The 19,790-nt window shown below is 42.3% G+C and overlaps 1 protein-coding gene across 1 annotated transcript in view; it reads left to right on the plus strand.

The window, feature by feature from the left end:
* The first annotated feature begins 511 nt into the window (after positions 1 to 511).
* APPL2 (adaptor protein, phosphotyrosine interacting with PH domain and leucine zipper 2) overlaps positions 512 to 19,790 on the plus strand; it is a 35,969-nt gene continuing 16,690 nt past the window's right edge. Inside the window, exons 1-5 of the mRNA XM_084278550.1 lie at positions 512 to 588; positions 5,588 to 5,686; positions 16,509 to 16,568; positions 17,048 to 17,119; positions 18,973 to 19,060. Of these exons, the coding sequence (XP_084134676.1) occupies positions 535 to 588; positions 5,588 to 5,686; positions 16,509 to 16,568; positions 17,048 to 17,119; positions 18,973 to 19,060 (373 nt within the window). The 5' untranslated portion in view covers positions 512 to 534. The remainder of the gene's footprint in view (positions 589 to 5,587; positions 5,687 to 16,508; positions 16,569 to 17,047; positions 17,120 to 18,972; positions 19,061 to 19,790) is intronic.

The raw sequence follows: 19,790 nt of genomic DNA on the forward strand, positions 1-19,790 counted from the left end.
CCTCGTTTCCATCACATCCAGGCACCTTCACAGCCAGGGAGATCGCTCTCAGTTGTGGGATGATCCCACTGCCCCTGTTGCATCCACGTTCCCCACCACCCTACCGTCCAGGGGACGGAGCCAGGGGTGGGGCTGCGGGAGGCCATTACTGCCTATGCTGCCCGCAGCTGGGGAGGAGGGGAAGGCGAGTTCTCCACTGAGGCTTCCGTCCGGCCACAGCGCCGGCCAGGCCCGAGATGCTAATGGCGGCAGGAAGCCACCCCCCATCTGCCGCGTTCCCTCCCGCCGCCGGCCCTCCCCGTGACTCGCTTCCTCCGGCCGACGGGAACTGGGAGGAGTGAGCAGCCCTGGGCTGCCGCCCCTGCCCCGCCAGCAGAGCCAGCCAGCCAGCCGCCGTGCCCCACTGCCCACGGAGAGCTGCGGCCGCCCCCGCGGGGAGGGACGCCGCCGAGCCCCGCCGCCGGGGCGTGCCAGCGGGCGTCCGCCGTCGCCGCGCACCCAGCTCCCCGCGCCCAGCCGCACCGCAGCGCCAACATGCCCGCCGTCGATAAACTCCTCCTGGAAGAGGCTTTGCAGGACAGCCCGCAGGTAGCGGCTCGCTGCCAGGGGCGAAACTGGGGTGGGGGGCGGGCGCAGCCGCGCCGCGGCCGCCGCAGGGGGAGACCCCGACCGCCGGTGTGACGCACCTGAGCTGGCGGTGCCGGCAGGCAGCTCGCTGGGTCTGGCCGCGGCGGTGGGGGGTTGACACCTCTGGATGGCTGGGGAGCAGCCATCCCGTGGCGGGGAGGGGAGCTGTCGGCAGGCGGGGCAGGAGGGCAAGGCGGCAGGGCAGCAGGGCGGGCTTCGGCCGGACGGGACAAGTGGGTCATGGTGGCTTTGCCGGTCGGAGTCTTCGAGAAGTAGGGATTCTGTGAAGTAGGTAAACGGCACCCATGTGGCTTCGGGGAAGGCTTTGGTCGCCTACTGCGCATCAGGAAAAACCCAGCCGTGTCTGCTCCCGGGAACCTCCGGGACAGAGGCCCGCACACCAGTGCACAGGGGCAGGGTGTGAGGGGTTCGGGGCACTGCAGCCTCGGCTCCCCACCTCCCTCAGAGTAGCCCTTCCATTGGCTTTTTCTTCATGCTGTCCCATCTGGGTTAGTGCGAGTGCTGCCCTGAAGAGTTGAAGTGTGTTGGAGAAGGACAGGTGCGAATGGCGTCCTGCCCTCCCTTCCTCCAGGGTCCCTGGGGAAAGGGAGACTTACATGCTGTGAGTCACCTGGCCCGGGTGACAAAAATGGGCTGAAGGAATGTCACCGCCAGCGTACTGCTCCTCCCTGCTCAGATCCCAAGGGTGGTAGTTCAGATACAGAGGCTTTCCGGGAGGACAGATGAGCTGAGTTGGATCCCGTGGAAGATGACCTCTTTCTGAAGTAGTTGGAGAAATGAGGACCGACAGTTGTCACCCTTCCCAACCCCTGAAGACAGGGGAAGACATTTTTACCCTCACCCTGTGCTACACCCAGCCAGGTGTAGCACCCTGTACCCAGTGCTGGGAGCCAATGCAACACAGCTGGATTGCTAAGGACTTTGGAAACCCCAAAGGGAAGAACATGTCATGTTGTGATGTTTTTCAGGGGGGATCGAGGCCTCAAGAGCTGGGAAAGGAGGATGGAAGGAGGGAAGTTTGGGTGGAAGAGAGAAAGAGAGGGGAAGAGTGGAAATTTCACAGAGAGGTGGGGAAGGCCCACTTGAGGACAAAGTGTTGTGCAGACAGAGATAGGAAAGTAATTGGTGAAGCAGGTAAAGAGGGGAGGGCAGGGTGGGTCAGCACGGATCCTGCTCCCAGGTAGCCCTGTGTTGTAATCCTAACTCATCAGCTGATGCATCAGGAGGAGGAATGAGTAGATAAGCTGTGGAGCAGATTGCTGAAAGGTGATATGGAGTCTGTCAGGAGACATTTTGAAGGAAAGATTGGACATGCATCTGTCAGGACTTAATGAGTCTTAGGGCTCATCTTGAGCTCATCACCTCTTCTTATCCTGTTTTATGCAATTCCCTGAAATCTCCTCCTAGTAAGAACGATTTTCATCATCTCTTTGATATGGGAAATGTGAAATCTCCATCCTTGGAGATTTTCAGAACGCGACTGGAAAAAGTGTTGAGTAACCTGATGCAATGTCAGAGTCAGCTCTGCTTTGTGCAGGGGTTTGGACAAGGTGACCTTGCCAGCCTGAACTGTTCAGTGTTCCACAGTTTACCAAAATGTGCTAGATTTGTTATGAGCAGTTATTAACATTTTTAGTATCAACATCCCCAGTGCATTCTGGAGCTGAAGAACTTGATGTGCAGGCTAAGTGAACTCATTTACATCTTCAGTCAACACCTCATTCAGTGATTAAAAATGTAACACTGACTGAAAGCTGCTGAACAATGCACTGAATTGAATTTGGATGTCTTTGTCTTTCTTCTGACCTGAAATAAGGGCTGTTAACATCACCTTTGCAATTTCTGGGAAGACCAGGCTGTGCATAAACCCGAGTATTTGCAGGATGATTTGTCTTGATTTGGTTATTCCTTTTTGTTCAAGTCTTAGAAATTTGAGAGAGAAGGACATTGTTTAATTTTTTATAATGGCCCAGTGTTGCTGAAATATCTTTTTTTTTTTGTATGAGGAAGCAGGTATTTTTTTCCCCAATCTTTTGTAATTTTATTACTTTTTTTTCTTGGGGAGAGCTTTAGATTCATGGTGCAGCAGAGTATCTCTCTGAGCTGGGTGCTATAAAATGAAAGCAAAAAGGTAGTCTCTGGCCCACCAAGCTTATGGCATGGCAATTTATGGGATTTTGTACTTCTGTATAAAGTGACCTCATTCTCCTGTATAAAGTGACCTGATTCTCTTCTGCCTGGTGTAGTCACCTACAGTGATGCAGAGAGATGGTAAAATGAAGGTACCACATCACTTTGTATAATACAAACTATGTGAAGTCTGTAAATTACAAGCAGGACAGAAGATAATTAGGCCGAAGTTATTTCTTCGTCAGTTTTCTGAAACTTGTTTTCTCTCTCCCTGACAATATAGTACTTTGGTCTTGATTTATCTCCAAGCCCTGGCTGAAAAAGGCCACAAGAATTGTCTTAATTTTGAAGTGTTTGGCCATAAAATAGGAGAGAAATTCACGTAAGCAGTCATGCTAAAGCCAAGGAAAACACTTACGTGAAAGCAGATTTTTTTCCCCCCTGTTTCCAGAAGCTGAGATAACTGTGCTATTAATGAGGCCTCCTAAGTGTTAGTTTAGTATTTGGATTACTGGTTTATTTCAGCAGCATTGCTGCTATTCCAGAATTTGTCAAAACAGTAACAACAGAAATATACACATGCTGGTATTTTGTTGCAGTGATTTAAAATGGTGTTCTTAAATCTAAATGTTTCCAGGAATAACTTCCAAACTGCTTGAATCATTTATTGTTTTTATTATTTTTGAACAATGTGCTAATAACTGGGGCCAAGACTTTCAGAAATTATTTCCCAGAGCTGTTGTACTTCAACCCATATTTAGACATCTGAAAAACCGAACCTGCAAAAATTCAGTAAGATTTAGGAATCTGGCAGACATTAGTGTGTTTGGAAACTTTTTCCAGCATGCAGAAACCGTGTGATTTGTAGCCTACTTCAGGGAATTTCTTCGTAATTTTTAGATTTTGGCTTGAGATTTGTGTTGATAAACATTGTGTCAAATTTTATCATTTTTACCTTCCCTAAATTTGTTTTATAATCATCTTCATACCCTGTGCATTTCACGTGCTGTTACAACACAAATCACGGAAGACGAATGCTGTAGAGTTAGGAGATAATTTGTTGGCATTAGTTTTGCTTGTTTTAATGCATCATTCAAGATAAAACATTTAAAACAAATATTTTGAAAAGCAGTGTGTTTTCAATTACTGAAATATTAGCTTTGTGTGAAAGACTTTCCAAATCATGCCACTGACCTTTTTGGGAAGTTCTGCACAAAGGTCCTTTATAGGTTTGGGCTCTCGGTATCCCTTCCGTTGAGTTGTCCCTCGGCATTTTTTGGTTTTTATGTTCTCTTTTATATGAGAAAAATACTTTGTATTATACATATCCTTATATGCTGGGATCTCAAACTAGTTTCCCAAATGCATTGACTGCCCTTGTCTCTAAGGTTGAATGTACTGCAGCAGCTCAGTATGTTAGTAAACAAATGTTGAGAGCTTTAGGGTTACTCAAAGTATCAGAGTACTGCCCTGCAACACCTAGAACAGAACCCTAGGGCTGGTTCCCAAGTCATGTACTTTAACTGCTGAGCAGTTCTAATTTCTAACTTAGATACTTCTTGATGGAGATGCAGTAACAGTTAATCTTACTTAGACCAGGGTTCTTGAAAGATGCTGATCTTGAGTTTTTCAGAGCAAATGAAGTCTAGGCAGAGAATTTTGCAGAGAAGAGTAAGTGCCTTGGGGAAGAGTACATGTGCCTTCTGCTAAAATAGTGGAGCAATTTAAAGCTACTTTAAATCTTTGAAATAAATTTCCCAGCTCCTGGATGCTTCAGGTACATAAGAGATAGCTGTAATAGGAGGATAGATAAAGCACTTGCTCTGTTACAGGACTGAGGTATTTATTAAAATACAGGAGTTTATGTGTGCCTCTCACATAAGCAGATGAAACTAATTAATGTCACATAAATTAGCTGTACAGATGGAAAGACATAGCCAGTTAACATCAAATAGATTGGATTTACTGAACTTAAGACTAAGGATGGATCATGACTTTGTTAAAGGGACAACCTTCCCTCTTTCATTATTGTCTTGATCTAGCAAATTCTAGAGCTTGGCATTATTCTGAGATATCTTTGTTTCCCATCTCAGGAGCTGTCAGCAACGTAATTCTTTGTTCACGATTCCACCAGAACAAACCAAGGGAATTCACGACTTTAAGATAACACAAGTCATTATCCTCTTTTTTTTTTTCCCTGTTTGCTGACAAAGATGAGCTAGCAAAATGGAGAAGGTACGGGGTATCTCTGAGTGGGTGTATACTTCTGTGCCTGTTGTTACCGATGAAGACTCAGTTGTTTGGTCTGATTACATCAGCTAGCTTTGGCAGTGGCCCTTTAAGAGTTGCTCAAGACAGTTGAGAGTGAATAATACTCTGTAAATTATCTCACGGAAAGGGGTGCTTTTAGTGCAGTCTGACATCAGAGAAGTACAGTGAGCAAGCAGTGGTGTTTGACCTTGAGTCCTTAACGTGCTTTGGCTTACTATAGTCAGCGGGCAGATATTCAGGATTTTTTACATTCGTGATTATGTTGGAAGGAATGTCTGTTAGAGCAAGAGACTGGGAGGCAGGATTTGGCCATAGTTTTTATCCCTTGCTTCCCTGTGCCTCAGTTTACCTATCCATAATAGAAGGACTAATTTCTACATGTTTTGAGATTCTGAGTAGACAGAATAATGCAACATTAAAGGCTTATTATTTCTGATTAATTTGTGGGTTTTGCTACCGTATATTTAGAGTTGTTTGTGATTCTTTTAAATATTTTCACTTGGGACTAAAACAATTTGCTTTTTTTCTTCTATTGAAGACTCGATCTTTGCTCAGTGTATTTGAAGAAGATGCAGGAACCCTTACTGAATATACAAACCAGTTGCTTCAGGCAATGCAACGAGTCTATGGTGCTCAGGTAATTTTTCATTTGTATTTCTTTTGTTCGATGTGCAGTAGAAGATAAACTGCTATTATGATGCTGAAAGTTGCCAAGTAGCTGCACCTCTTGTGGTTTAAGAGGAGCTGTGGGTGTTTTCCATCTGATATCTCAGCCCCATCGCGCCTTGATGTTCAGAAGTCATATGCATGAAAAAAATCTTACTTGCTTCGTCTGTCTCCAGAGAGTTAATAAAAGCTGAGGGATATCCTTACCTTATGGTACATTGGAAGGTCACCCTTGACTAAATTGCTTGCTTAAACATAGACACAATACACAGATAGGTATTCACACTGACTTCAAGCATCTAACTTAGATGCTGAAACTCACCATTTGGAAGAAACTGTCGATGTCCATTGATGACAGAGCTGATGTATGCTTTGAGTCATACTGAAGTTGGCCACTTAAATTAGTGAGTGTGAAAGATACGGAAGTGGGAGCAGAAGAAATGTAACACCTCCTAAAGCACTTAGATGACCGAATCCCTTTGAAAGTAAACTTGCTAGATAAATCATGCCCAGTGCTTTGGAAAACATTACTACAAATCAGTGAGATTTTTCAGTGAAGCTAGGATTCCTATGTGCATAAAGCTAGATATTGTGAGCTAGCATATCAATGTCATTAAAGACATACGCAGCGTCTCATGGAAATTCTGCAAGTGATTATGTAGGTTAGATATCTGAGTTCCATACAAACAACTGCTTTTCTATTTGTAAGGTAGTAAATCAGAGGATGCAGAAAGATGAAAGGAATGGGGGTGTTTTGAATTTACTGAAAGACTGAGTGTCCGATTCTTATGTTATGGGGAATCGGTTCTGGTTTAAAACTACTGCAAATGTCTGTCTGTGTAGTGGGATTGCTCTTTCTGGTGACTGAGAGCATGACTTGGAAGAAAGAGCAGTCTGCCCGGGATCTGGCTACCTACACCTGGAAAATCCAGCTTCAGAGAGTTTCAGAGTCTTCATGTTCCAGAGATACAGCACTCGGAGCCTTACAGCACAGCTCAGATACTTAGAGAACAGCACAACATGTGGTCAGGGGCTGGAGACATGACAGGAAATCAGCACTGAAAGTCAGTGGTGGGCATTCTGGTAGAGAGTCGTTGAGCTTTGAGTAACAAGAGTGTGGGCAGTGGATAGTAGAAATCTGAGACCAAAGAGCAGGTAGGATTGAAATAGGTGAAATAAAGAATTTAGAGCATAACTGTGGCTTGATCATTAAGTGTCCAGCTTGTGGGTCTGACAAAGTGTCCCTTTGCCTGGCTGATACCTTTTAGGATAGCATTTTAGGAAGTGGTTACTCTGGCCTGCAATTCGTGAAAAAAATGCTTTGTCTGCTTTTATTTGCCTCTTTCTTTCCATCCCAATTTTTAGCCTTCTCCATTTCTGTCACAGTTATGACATTTCCTCTTTCTTCTCACTATCTCAGCGCATTTACCCATTTGTATTTTGCAGCACTACTGAGGTTTTTTTCTTCATTTTTCCAGCACTTCATTTTCTTCCTGCATACTATCTGGTTTACTTTGATCTAAATATTCAAACAGTTGTCAATATTGGGTGTGTTTCTTGAAATACATCATCAGATGGTTGATGCCATTTTGAGGTGGGAGGTGCATAGCAGTTGTTTAAAGTCAAACTTTGTAAGTATGTGGAGGAGAGCACTCTATACTACTACTGACTTAGGGAAATTCACATTTACTGGCTAATATTAGGGACTTTACCAAGGACATTGGCTCAACAGTTAGTGTTCTTAGAGTTACTGTTTCTGCCATTTAATTCTGTTGAAATCACTGTGTGTTACGACATCAGTTTGGGTTTGTGGATTCAGGATCCAGTACTGGCAAAAAATGATAACTGCAGTATAAAGAAAGCCTAAGTAGACCATATTAATTATGTAAGTGGAAAAGAAACCTGAAATGTTTTATCGTTTTTTTCCTAGATGCATTTTTAAAAGCCTTGATATTTTTGTACGAGGCCTAAAAATAAGTAGAATTGGGAAAAACTTAAGTCTTTTAAAATAAAATTTAATGGAAATAATGAATTCTTCTGTATATGGTGGTTAATTTCCAAGAGAATGTTATTGTTTTACAGGCTAACAGTGATTTCTAACTGATTTACTAAGCTTTGTAAATATCACTATAACCTTTTAAGGAGCTGTTCCTGAATATGTCAAAGGAAGACATGCTTTCTGACTGAACTCACCCTCAATTTTTGAGAGGCACACACCTTACTGCAAAACTTTATGACTGCAGCTGCCGTGATGTCCTTGTTTTGTCTGAGACAGAGTTAATTTTCTTCATACTAGCTGGTGTGGTGGTGTGTTTTTAATTTGTGATGAAAGCAATCCTGATAGCGTAATGATGTTTTAGTTGTTGCTAAGCAGCGTTTACAATTAAATCAAGGGCTTCTCGGCTTCCGAGGCCCTGCTGTCAAGGAGGCACAAGCCTTCCACAGGGGGAGCACAAGAAGCTGGGAAAGGGCACAGCCAGGACAGCTGACTGAAACTGGCCAAAGGGATATTCCATACATGTGATGTTGTGCTACTAAGCTGGGGGGGAGTTGGCAGGGAAGGGTCATGGCTTGGGTGGTGAGCAGTTGTGCTGTACATCACTGGTTTTGTATATTTTTATCATTATTATTCTCTTTCTTTTATGTCCTATTAAACTGTTTTTAGCTCAACCCACGAGTTTTACTTCTTTTCAGGGGGAGTGAGCAAATGCCTGTGTCACTGTTTCAGCTGCCTATCAGGTTAAACCACAGCATGCAGAGAAGCATAATGCTGAAATGCACACTAAACATGAATGGACAGTTAAGAAAAAAAAGCCATGTGTAATAATTCTTTTCTCCTTAATACAGCTTGAGAGAAAAATCAGCTTTTGCTGATGTGTTTTTAGAAGACACATTGTCTGGGCCTCACATTAGGAAGTGCTACCAACCCTTCTCATTTTGAGAGGGAGTAAAATTTAGTAGAGAGAGTGAAAAAGTTGAGAATAGCATGAAGCCAAGTTCTGAATTTGCCTTTTTACTTCTCTGACTTTTTTTGTCTCTGCAAAGTCATTGTCATCCCCTGCTCTGATTTCCTTATCTCTAAAGCAGGAATAGCAGTTACTGACCTGCTTTGAAGCAATGATACAAGTTCTGTTTGAACAGCCATAAAAATGGCTGGAATCAGTCATGGCAGTCAGGCAAAACAACAGTGGCTTGTACTAGTCCCCAGCATTGAAAAATCAGGATTTATGTCCCCTCAAAACAGTTATGACAGTTTAAAGAACATTAATCTTGTTTTCTTCGTAACCACATTCTGAGCTTTAAGATTTCCCAGATGTCTCAACCAGACTTTCAAGATTTTTCTGGAGCAGTTTGCTAGAAGTTTGGTGTTTCTTGTGGTGAAAACTTGGATTTTCATGTAATTCAAACCACAGTAGCTTGTGATCAAGTAATAATAGTTGATGGTTCTGAATGGATGCAGTGCAGTGTCTCAGGAGAATAGCAGTAAGTACCAGCTGCGAGCTGTTAATGTGGCTATGTGCGTATATTTGTCCCAAAACAGTGCTTTGTGTGCAGAGCCACAACATGTTTGTAACATGACAGCTCAAGCTGCTCTAAACACTTGGATCCCTGCATTTGAAAGGAAAGTGAAAGAGTAGTATTTGCCCAGAGGTTTTTAAAACACTTAGGAAAACAGGAATCTCTTTGAACATCCTTATTTTAGCTTTTTTTTCTTAAGCTACAGGTCTCTGCTAGGTGCTGGGCACTTAATTTTTCAACCTTACATATATTCAAGCCGAATTTAATTTTGCATGCCTTTAACTTTTCTAATGACACTAGGGCAACTTGTTAGGATGGTTGCATTCACTGGGGTGAGCTTCAGTAAGGGCTATGGATAGACCTTTGAAATGACTTAAAACTGCTTTTGCCCCCAAGAGTGGAAGGAGGGGTCTGCAGCATCCTGAGCATCCTGTCACAGGGTGGAGGTGTGGCAGGTGTAGTGGTGGATCCCCTGGTTGGACACTGGAGCCACTTAATGTGGAAGGGCTGATCACACAAGGCTGCAGCTGTGTGATGTGTTGCCGGCAAATTGTCTTTGGGTACAAGGACCCCGATGTGTGACAAGCCGCTGGTTGATCTGCAGGAGCAGTGCTCCTGCCTCTTTGGGCACTCACAGTGGATGTGATGGGTGGCAACTCTATTTTTGCACATGGAGTTACTCAGTAAAAAGAGACAGTGATGCTACTAGGCAAATGCAGCGTATGGTGCCGTAATTAAGGGTAAGTCACAGGAACCAAATGTATGAGCTGTGCTCAAAGAGTGAGGTTTAGTTGCTCTGGCAAGCCCATGTGTGTAAATACAATGAACCACATTTGTGTGAGTACATGTTGTACTTCCTGTTCTGGCTCTCCCATCTGTGCCATGGTACCCTGAAGTAGTTATCACTTCAGTGGTCTCATAGAGGAAATCTTCCTTGCAGAGTTTATTCCTGTAGTTCTTCCTCTTTGAAAGCAAGTTCTGGTGTTGCATCTGGCACTACTGCTGCCTGACTTCTGAGAATATTGTGTTCGTCATTCTGGACATTGTATTACCTGAGCAATATGCTGTGCAGCAAGCAGGGACTGTTAGAAAACTTCATTACTTAAGTTGCATGCTGAGGCTTTTGCAATGGCCTGTAAACAAAGTGTGCCCATCTTATGGACTTCTCACTGCCGTAGTAAATTATTTTCAGAGATTTACTATCATCTGCAGTTCTTCATCTTCATCATGAAATGGCTCAACTGGGATCTTCACTTGAAACAAAATGCCATTTAGAAACTCAGGAGACTGTTTTGTCTCTACTGACTATTAGAAGGGATAAAGAGTTAAGCAGGTTACAGGGAAGTAGGATGCAGTATTTTGTAGTTGGAAGGAGGCTTCATCTCATTATTCCTGACAAATCTGTCTAGATACAAGAGCAGCGACGGCAGAAGAGGAATAACCCCTGCTATGTTGCCTTTGTAGCAGGAGAGAGAACAGCATGGGAATTGCAGAGTGTACTTCTGTTCAGCATCAGTGTCTCTGTGAGCAGTTGCTTTCTGATTCCAGAGACACACAGAGAAAGCAGCAACAGCCTCTGGGTCTCACTGCCTCTTCATGCCAGACTCCTAAGGAAATCCTTGACAGTTACAATCTTGGGTTATACATACCATACCACATGGCTAGCAGGACAGCTAGTACAATACAGTAGTCTAGGTCTATTTTAGGTAGTTCTTTTCAACAGCATTACTTCTCTCCCCGAGTTCATGATACCTTGTATCTGCATTTTTCAGCAGTTCTGCTTGTTTCATCTTCCTGTGTATTGACTTCACAGGGCTGTAACTCAGACAGGTGTCAGGTTCTTCAGGGCACGCATGGATTTTTTATATTAAGTTGCATACCTAACCCTAAGTGTTCAGAATTATTAAATTAGTTCTTGCTAAACTAAAAAGTAAGACTGATATGTTTTTCTTTCAGTTGCTTTTATTTTCATGTCTGAGGAAACAATAGTCTTGCCTTTTCAAAAGATATGGCTTTTTTCCTCAAAAACATTTTTAAACAGTAAAGTTCAAGTTATCTTGTAAACTTTCAGCTCCACATGGAGAAACTTCAATGAAGTATTAGGTAGGACAAACACTTGCAGTAAATTACATTTTACAGCACCATCTTCTGCGAAAGACTGCCTCTATTATTGTTCCATATTCATTGTAAGCTTGCATCAGGCACCTCTGCGCTTCCAGAGGCCTATTCACCATATGTTGCTAACAAGAGGTAGGCAGAGCATAATCACATGAGAACTATTGTATTTACAAAGCCATGGGAGTTGTTTTTAATACTGCCTATGGAGTTGGAGTCGTTACAATGCCTGGAAGCAAGTTAAATTGTGCTAAGCAGGACCTGGAGATCCAAGTACCACAAGGAGGCATAAATGTATGCGTGTCCTGTTGATAGTAATTGTTTTGCAAGAAACTGAAGAGATTTCGTTTTCTACTGAACTACCCATCCACTGTAGCTGCTCTTGCTGTTATACCTCAGAGTGTTCACTAGCCTCTTCTATTTCTTGAAGCTATTAGATGATGTCTTGCTGAACCGTTCGCGTTTGTGAGGGCTGGATGCCACGCTGTGAATCAGGAGCAGGGCAAGCCATATGTTAGCCTGAGCTTGTAAAGTGCTGGGCAGCCTGAGCACCCTGGTGAGGCTTAGCTTCTCTCAACCTTGGGTTCATGTTTCCAAGCCATTTAATATGCAAACCGAAGCCCGTAGGAGTGTAACATTTACTAGATGGCTGGAGTAATCTATTTTGTAGGAAGATGACATGCACTTGTAGACAGACCTGCATAAACACTCATATCTAGATCTAGTTCTTTCTGTGCTGTGCCCAGTTTTGACTGTGTATGTGTTCCCTAGAATGAGAAGGCTGCAGCTGCCTCCCTCACCCAGCTACCTGTTTGGTTGTTCTCTCATTTATGAAGCATTAAGCTTTCCCAGATGCAAGCCAAATTTTATTATGTGTCATTTTGCATGTACAGGGTGTATGAATAAGTAACTTTACCAGTATTTTGTTTGCTTACACGAAGAAGCCTTTGGCGGTTCTGTGTGCTGGTTTCTTGCAGTTTTAAAAATGCCAGCTCTAGCAGGAGTAGGAAAATCGTTTTGTAGAAATCTTCATTAAGCTGGGATTGGTTCTCTGTCTTCAGAAGTTAATTTATAGTTTGACTTAATCCTTTATGTGCCCTCAAATCTGGAGTCTCTTAGGTGATTGTCTACAGAAATATCTTCAGTCTTCAGTGTATTAGCTCAGAGTTTACTTTGGAAAAATACAAAAAGAGACCCTAAAAGGGGATGGACTTCTCACTGGTAAATCATTAACAGCATCGAGATATTTGTTACAGGTGGCTTACCAAAAAACCCTACTATCTTCTGATATGAACAGCTTGGTGAATAAAGGTGATAATGAAGAAGGTGGAATCAACCCAGAAAAATCACGTGCCTTTTTCTTGGCACTAGATCAGAAAATAACAGTTGGACATTTTCTTGCTGACTTATTTGAAGGCAGGGTGAGGTACTGAAATAACTTGAGAATTAGACAATGGATTTTAATCTGTTGTTGGGGGGGGGGTATTTTAATTTCTAGTAGATTAGTGCTAAATAACAAACACAACTCCTGTGACCTTATCTATGTGAACTAGTGTTAGTGAACCTCATAAAATTCTCTGCCTAGGGTGAGCATATCCAAGCATGCCAGCTGAGGTTGAAAATGAAAAAAAAGTCAGCACATCTGTAATCATAACTGATTGCATGATACCTGTTTGTATATAGTCCTTTCTTCCTTCCTTCTAGTATACTTTTTTACATTACAGCTGCAATAATGTTTTCCCTGTTAAGTAAAATCTGTTGAAAATTAATGTATTGTGAGGTCCAACACTGGTTAATTTTGCCTTCATTTAAATACTTGGATTTCTGTTCAGGATGTTACTGAGTTTCCACCTGATACAGGATCTCCTCAGTAGCTCTCCCACACCATAAATGCTTGTTGAATTCTGAAATGTCAAGGTAATGTGGAAGAGATGTAAAACAGGCAGTCAGGATTGTATTGTAGCTTTCTTTTTGCTGTGTTATACTGAATTTCAGTCATTTCAGGCTACAAGATGTAAATGTTGCCTTATTCCATGGGAAAATGTCTTGGAAAGAGATTAAAACCTGTTGAAATAATTTTCCTGGATTTAGTGAATCTGTCAAACGAAGCAATGCAAATAACTTTTAAGCCTTGAGACTGATTAGTTGGGGGGGAGGGGAGAAGGTCGATTAAGAAGAAATGGGAGGAGGATTAAATGAAACTTTCCCAGACTTGTGTGCTTAGCAAGGCAGTATTAACACTAGGTCAGCAGAGCACTGGATCTGCTTCCTGTTCCTTATGCAATGGGGCTCTGTTCAGTTTGCTGGCATAATTTGATTTATTTACAACTCCTTGGGGGAGGGGTGTTTGGGTTTTATTTTGGTTTGTTTTCTTCCTAGTGATATAATGAATTATTTTGTACCTTCAATGGGAACAAAGTCTGGGAGAATTTGGGGGGGAGGATGAAGGACCCAGAATTAACTCTTCCACATGGACAGGGATTTGGGTGTTCTGACACAAAGAACTGAGCCTACAAATGAAAAATGTGACCTACTGACATCAACAAGATATCAGTGATGTGTGAAACTGTTGTCCCAAAATCCCAAAGTAATTTTCTTGTCAGGCCCTTCCATCAATTTGTTCTGTACATGGGGTAACATCTTACGAATGTTAGGAATGTCTGCCAGGGGACTATATGTGTCTGTTGTCACCTGATCATGCACTTGGTATGATGATGTTAATTTACTCCCCTTTGAGACTCTCAGAGTTCTTATCACCTACTGGGGACTGCTCCTGGGGAGGGGTGCTGGCTGGAAGATGCTTCTTCCACACACCTCTTTGCGTTGCCCATCTTCACACTGTCCAACACAGATGAATAATGATACTCTTTTTTTACTCTTTGGATGTTGGATGAGGAAATTGAGGATTTGGTTGTCTTTGAAAACCAAACTGGTATAAGCTTTGAGGATGGCTAGCACAAAGGAATATATTGCCTTTGTGTCAGCCCCTTATTCTGAAGCTTCTTTTAGGGTTAACAAGTTTAAGACAGAAGCCATTTACCTTCCAAATTCAGAGCAGACCACACAGTTGCAGACTTTGCAGGAAGAAGTGAATTGAAACAAAAAGTGGGAAAAAAAGAGTAATTTTTTTCATACTCAGTTTATTGCAAAAGATTTCCCTCACCCTGACCCAGCTGTACAACTGACACAGTTGCTGTGTGAGGACTTAGTCTGCTTGCAGTTCTTACTCAGCTCTTATCTTTGAGGTTGTGTTTATGAAAAAGATCCCAGGTCTGAGAACCTCTGCTTCTTTTTGGTAGTCTTAAATTCATCTTTATACTCCATCCACATGCATACAAACAAACAACCCCCCTTTAATGTCACCTGTCCACATGCAAGGAGTCATCCTTCCTGTCATCAAGTCATTGCTGCGTAGCTCCCACTTTGAAGGCAGCAAAGTCTCTCAAGTGTTCTTACAGCATTGGGTCGTTCCTATCCTTGCCTGAGCCCTTAACAAGGTTTGGTAATTTATTATAGGGCATGACATCTTTTTCCATCCATTGGACTGGGAAACACTTAAATGCCAAGTGTTTCTGTAAAGCTTTTTCATTTATAAACTAAACATCTGCAGAACCAACCTGCAAATCTGACATGGATCCTTGGCGTGATTATTGTGTGAAAGTGTAATGCTCGTTACTAATTGGTCTGAGACAAGAAACAAGACTAATCCATCCCTCTGAGGTAAGAATAGTCATGGGGTGCGCATGATCTGAGTTTGGACACAGAATAACTTGTTTCTCAGCCCTGGTTTGTACCTTGGCAGGCCTCTGCTCTCCCATCTCCAGCCGCCTCTGAGTGTTATCCCTGTGGAGCTTTAAGATGGTCACAATCAGCTTGTTCGTCTTTTCCCGCTCAGTGTTCACACACGGCTGCTGTTACCCAGGCTGTGGCTTGGAGCACTTGGGCAGAGTTAAGACACTGGCTAAATGTTTGGGCCTTGCTGTCCATATTAATCCTCCTTCCCGGTGTGCCAAAGTGATGCAGAAGCACCAGGCTGTAGCACAGTATGTCGGAGGTGGCATCAGGCCAAACGAAAGAGTGTTTCAGAATCTCTGGCCCGCGTAGTTAACTGTGCTGTGCTCTGCTTGCTCAGGATGACAAGGGAAGATAAGAGAGCACACAAACTCTGCCCCAGTTTTAGTGGTTTTTTGTACCAGCCCCAGCATAAAAGGTGCTATTAAAGCAGTTCAGAGATTGCTCTCAGATTTACAAACTCTCAGCACCTTTATGTCTTTGGAGAGAGGAATAGGTTAAAACTGAATTGCAAGTGATGAGTTTTCTGCATTATTGAGGAAGAGAAGGATCTGACAGGGGTTAAGACAGATCCCAGGATCCCAGTTCCCCCCTTCCCCCTTTTATTCCATTGTTAAGTTATTGGTAGCAAATCGGGGACACAGCAGCTGATATACGAGTGTTATGAATATACAGATTAAAGATTGATATACCCAAAAACTTTCCAGGGTTTTTTCCATCTCTCAAGCAAAGTTATGACACCTGCCAACAAGTCGTGCTTTGTACAAGCACATCTTGAGCATGTGTGCATTTTGGCCAGTTTAGCCATGCAAATACAAAACTCTGCTGTTTTATATTCCTGTATCAACTTAAAGCACTGTATTCCCATCAGCACATTCCCTTAGTAAGAAAACATTGTAGAAAGGTGCATCTACTGGTTCTCTTTATTGCTGTAGGTTTGGGGGATATCATAGAATCACCTGGGTTGGAAGAAACCCTTAAGATCATTGAGTCCAACCACAGCCTAACCCTGACTAGTCCTTAAGCACTTCAGCTACACCCCTTTTAAATACCTCCAGGGATGGTGACTCCACCGTCCACCGACATTCTTATGACAGCTTACATGTTTGAGGTTCCAGTTCTGTTATTTTGGGGGGGAAGCCCAAACCCAAAACTAAACCCCAAATCCTACCTCTATTCAACTGAATAACTGAAAGTGTTGGTTAAGTCTGAAACATACCCATTATTACTGCTTCTCTGTGCAGGTATTTTGGGACTAGTCATTTACAGTGTTTGTGTAAGTAGTTGCAGATTCAGCCAAGAGCTAAAGGCCTTTAATTATTTCTATTAACATGTCATTTTTATTATGTTTTGGGTTTTTTTTGTAGAATGAAATGTGTCTTGCCACGCAACAGCTTTCGAAGCAGCTCCTTGCCTATGAAAAACAGGTATGGTCAACGCATGACCTTGATTTCTTTTCAGCCTCAGCACTTGCAAAGAAGTTTGTGTAAATAGTGTGGTTTCCAGAAGTGCTTGGGAAATTTGCTTTACTTAGTTTCGTGTGCAGGCTGTTGTAAAATTCCTCAGGATGTTCAAGGAAGTTAGGTCACTTCCAAAAATCTCAAAAAACAAAGAAGTGCAAAATATGAGTTAATAAATTTATTAAGATGCAGACTAGTTTGTTCCCACTGTATGACTAGGACTCTAAAATGTGTATAATAAGCATTAATTATATGTGGTCCAAAATCCATTCATTTGAAACAACAGTAGTAGAGTAAAAAAAATATGTATTAATGAGTTCATGTTTGTCCATTTATTTATTTGTTGCATTTTGTAGGCATATTCATTACCTTGATAGTAAAATACATGTTGTATTTTATACTCACCTTTATTGATTTACAGACCAAAAGTGTGCTTCTGTTTTCAGCATTTTGCCTTAGGTAAAGGAGATGAAGAAGTGATATCCACCCTTCATTACTTTTCAAAAGTTGTGGATGAGGTAATTTGAATTACCAATATTCTGTTTTTACAATATGTAGAGCACTGGTGGGTTTTGGTCCTGAGATTTACCACTGGAGGCTAGATTGTTTTACAGAATCATTTAACTGTGGATGAAGAAGTATAGCATCACCCTTTTGTAATGGTCAGAGCGGTTTCTGTGGCTTCATCCCACATGTTGTCCTCAGAGTGAAGCTGAACTTCCTAAATGGGGGAGTTACAGGCTGAAACAGTATGTTTGTCTAGGCTGGGGCCATTTTTAATTTAATTCAATTTTAAAATGACATTTACATTTTTAAGCCTTAAACACTGCAGCTTGAGTCAAAACCTGTCAGGAATGGATGCTGGGCAGCCGTGAATTACTAAAATTGCAGTTTAGTTGCCATGTGATGACATAGAATCCAGAGATAACTGGATGGAGGAGGCTGCAGGTTGGGTTCTATTGCTGTGTACTCTGAACACTTTTATTCTCCCTAGGTTGCTGTGAGTACTCAGAGTCCCTAAATACTTTTGTTAGACCTGCCCATTTCAGTATAATCTTAGTATCTGGGTCCTTATTGCTTAACTTTGTCACATCACACTTTCTATTGTGAGGAGGGCTGTGCAATCAGGAAAGTGGTGGTGTTCTTGTTACTCTGCTTTCAGCTTTCGTTAAGACAAAAAGCTGTATTGAGGACTACTTTTTGGGAGAGGAGGGGAGATAGAAGGGTTGTGGGGGAAAAAAAAGGTTAAAATTTTTAGGGCAAATGGAAAAGTAACAATATAGTGAGAGGAATCCCAAAGGTTAACTTTTCACTTAGGCTTCTCCCACTGCATGTCTGCTCCCAGGAAATACTTGAAAGGAACATTTATCATCACCAGTCTTGTACTTGCCTATGTGAACTATGAATAAATCAAAACAAGAATTTTCTCCTTCCCAGGTACAAGAGGACTATTCCATTTGGGAGCAGAAGAACCTGCTCCATTCCTTAGCCTCCTTTTCTGTATGTTAGATGCCCCCTCTGTTGTCTTACAAGCATTGAATTGCCCTAGTTTTGCATTGTGTTCTCTGGTGGGAGATGCTGAGGTGGGAGATGCTGACTTCATCCTCACCTGCATAATCTCACCTAGAAGCCTCCAGGATACTGTCAGCAAGTGGGCAGAGTATCACATCAGCACCTGTGGCATTCCTAGTTTGTACTATCAGGCACTTGAGCTGTGTAAATGGTAGTTGTCCTGCCTGAGCCCCTCTAATATTCTCAGCATGCCAATGCTGACAGGAGAGCCTTGTCTTCATCCTAAACAGCATCACACGAGTGCTTTAGAACGTGCTACATTCTAGAGAAATGCAAAAACAGGAACGGGAAGCTGCTCTGTGGTAAAACATTTGAATGGGACCTTTCACTGTGTGTGCCCCCTGTCGTGTCTGTGTCCTGGGTAACCCTCAGGGATGGAAAAAGACTCTGGTCATGGTGGTGGAACTGTAACTCTGTGGTGCAGAGACTTAACAAAATCTGGTTAATAAAGGCCAGCAAAATCTGGCTAATAAAGGCAAATTCCAGCTTAAATTCTGTTGGGCTGAGCATTAGAATTAATGGTCAAGTGAACTGCCTTAATACAGTTAATACAGTATGTGGGAACAGAAATTTCTTGGAACCCTGGGACAGCCCAAGCAGGAATTATGCATTTAGGGGAAAATCCCCATCTGTCTCACATACTTGAGAAATCTATTTTAAGCACCAAAGTAAATTACAGCTTTTTTTTGTCTGCGGGGCACAAGTGACAGTTGTACTTCTTCAACAGAGTGCTGTTATTTTAATTTTTTAATTTATTTACACAGTGTCTTAGGGCATTCCTCTCTGTTCTCTGTTTCAGCTCAATATTCTCCATTCTGAACTGGCAAAACAGCTTGCTGATACAATGGTTCTCCCAATAATACAGTTTCGGGAAAAGGATCTCACAGGTAAATTTTGGTTTAAGTTTTGATTTTCCTCAAGTGGTCCTTCTTGCTTGCTTCATAATAAACAGATATAATCCATGCAATTTTGGGGGTTTGGATGACTCACAAAAGAGGGGTTTTTTGTAATTCTTTTTTCTGCCACAGAATTTCATGGACAGGTGGGTGCTTTTACTCAGAACTGAACAGTCCAAGTTCACCACTTAACGTTGTTTTATGCACCATATGGTGGAAGTTTGAAAATACACAGCTTTGCTCTTTGCAGGGTCACTCTGCTTCTATACTAGTGCAATTTCACTGAAGCCATTGATGTTACAATTGCCTAAAGGGTAATTTAGCAGCGTGTCTGACTTGCAAACAGTATTTTTGGGTTTGTTTGAAAATCACAAGCAAGAATGGGTCTTTAACTGCAGAGTGTACGCTATCCCCTCCCTTTTAAGGAATCAGGCCACTTTAAATCCTTGCCCCCCCCAGGGTATTTCCAAGTAACCTGATTGCACAAACTTGGAAATTCATTACTTAACAGCAAAGCAATAATGCAAACATTTAGTGCAATTTCTGAAGAAACAAGTTCATATTAAATGTCAAGGACACTCTAACCTACTCACGCAACAGAAACAACAGTTTTTACTGCAGCATTTTCTTTCACCTTTCTCCCTTTACTCCTTTTTTCCCCATTTTCCCCTTTTTTCCCTGTTTCCCCCTTTTCTTCCCTTTTGCCCTTCCTTTCTTGTTA

Source organism: Gallinula chloropus (genome assembly GCF_964237585.1).
Source record: "Gallinula chloropus genome assembly, chromosome: 1".
In the NCBI taxonomy this organism is placed as follows: domain Eukaryota; kingdom Metazoa; phylum Chordata; class Aves; order Gruiformes; family Rallidae; genus Gallinula; species Gallinula chloropus.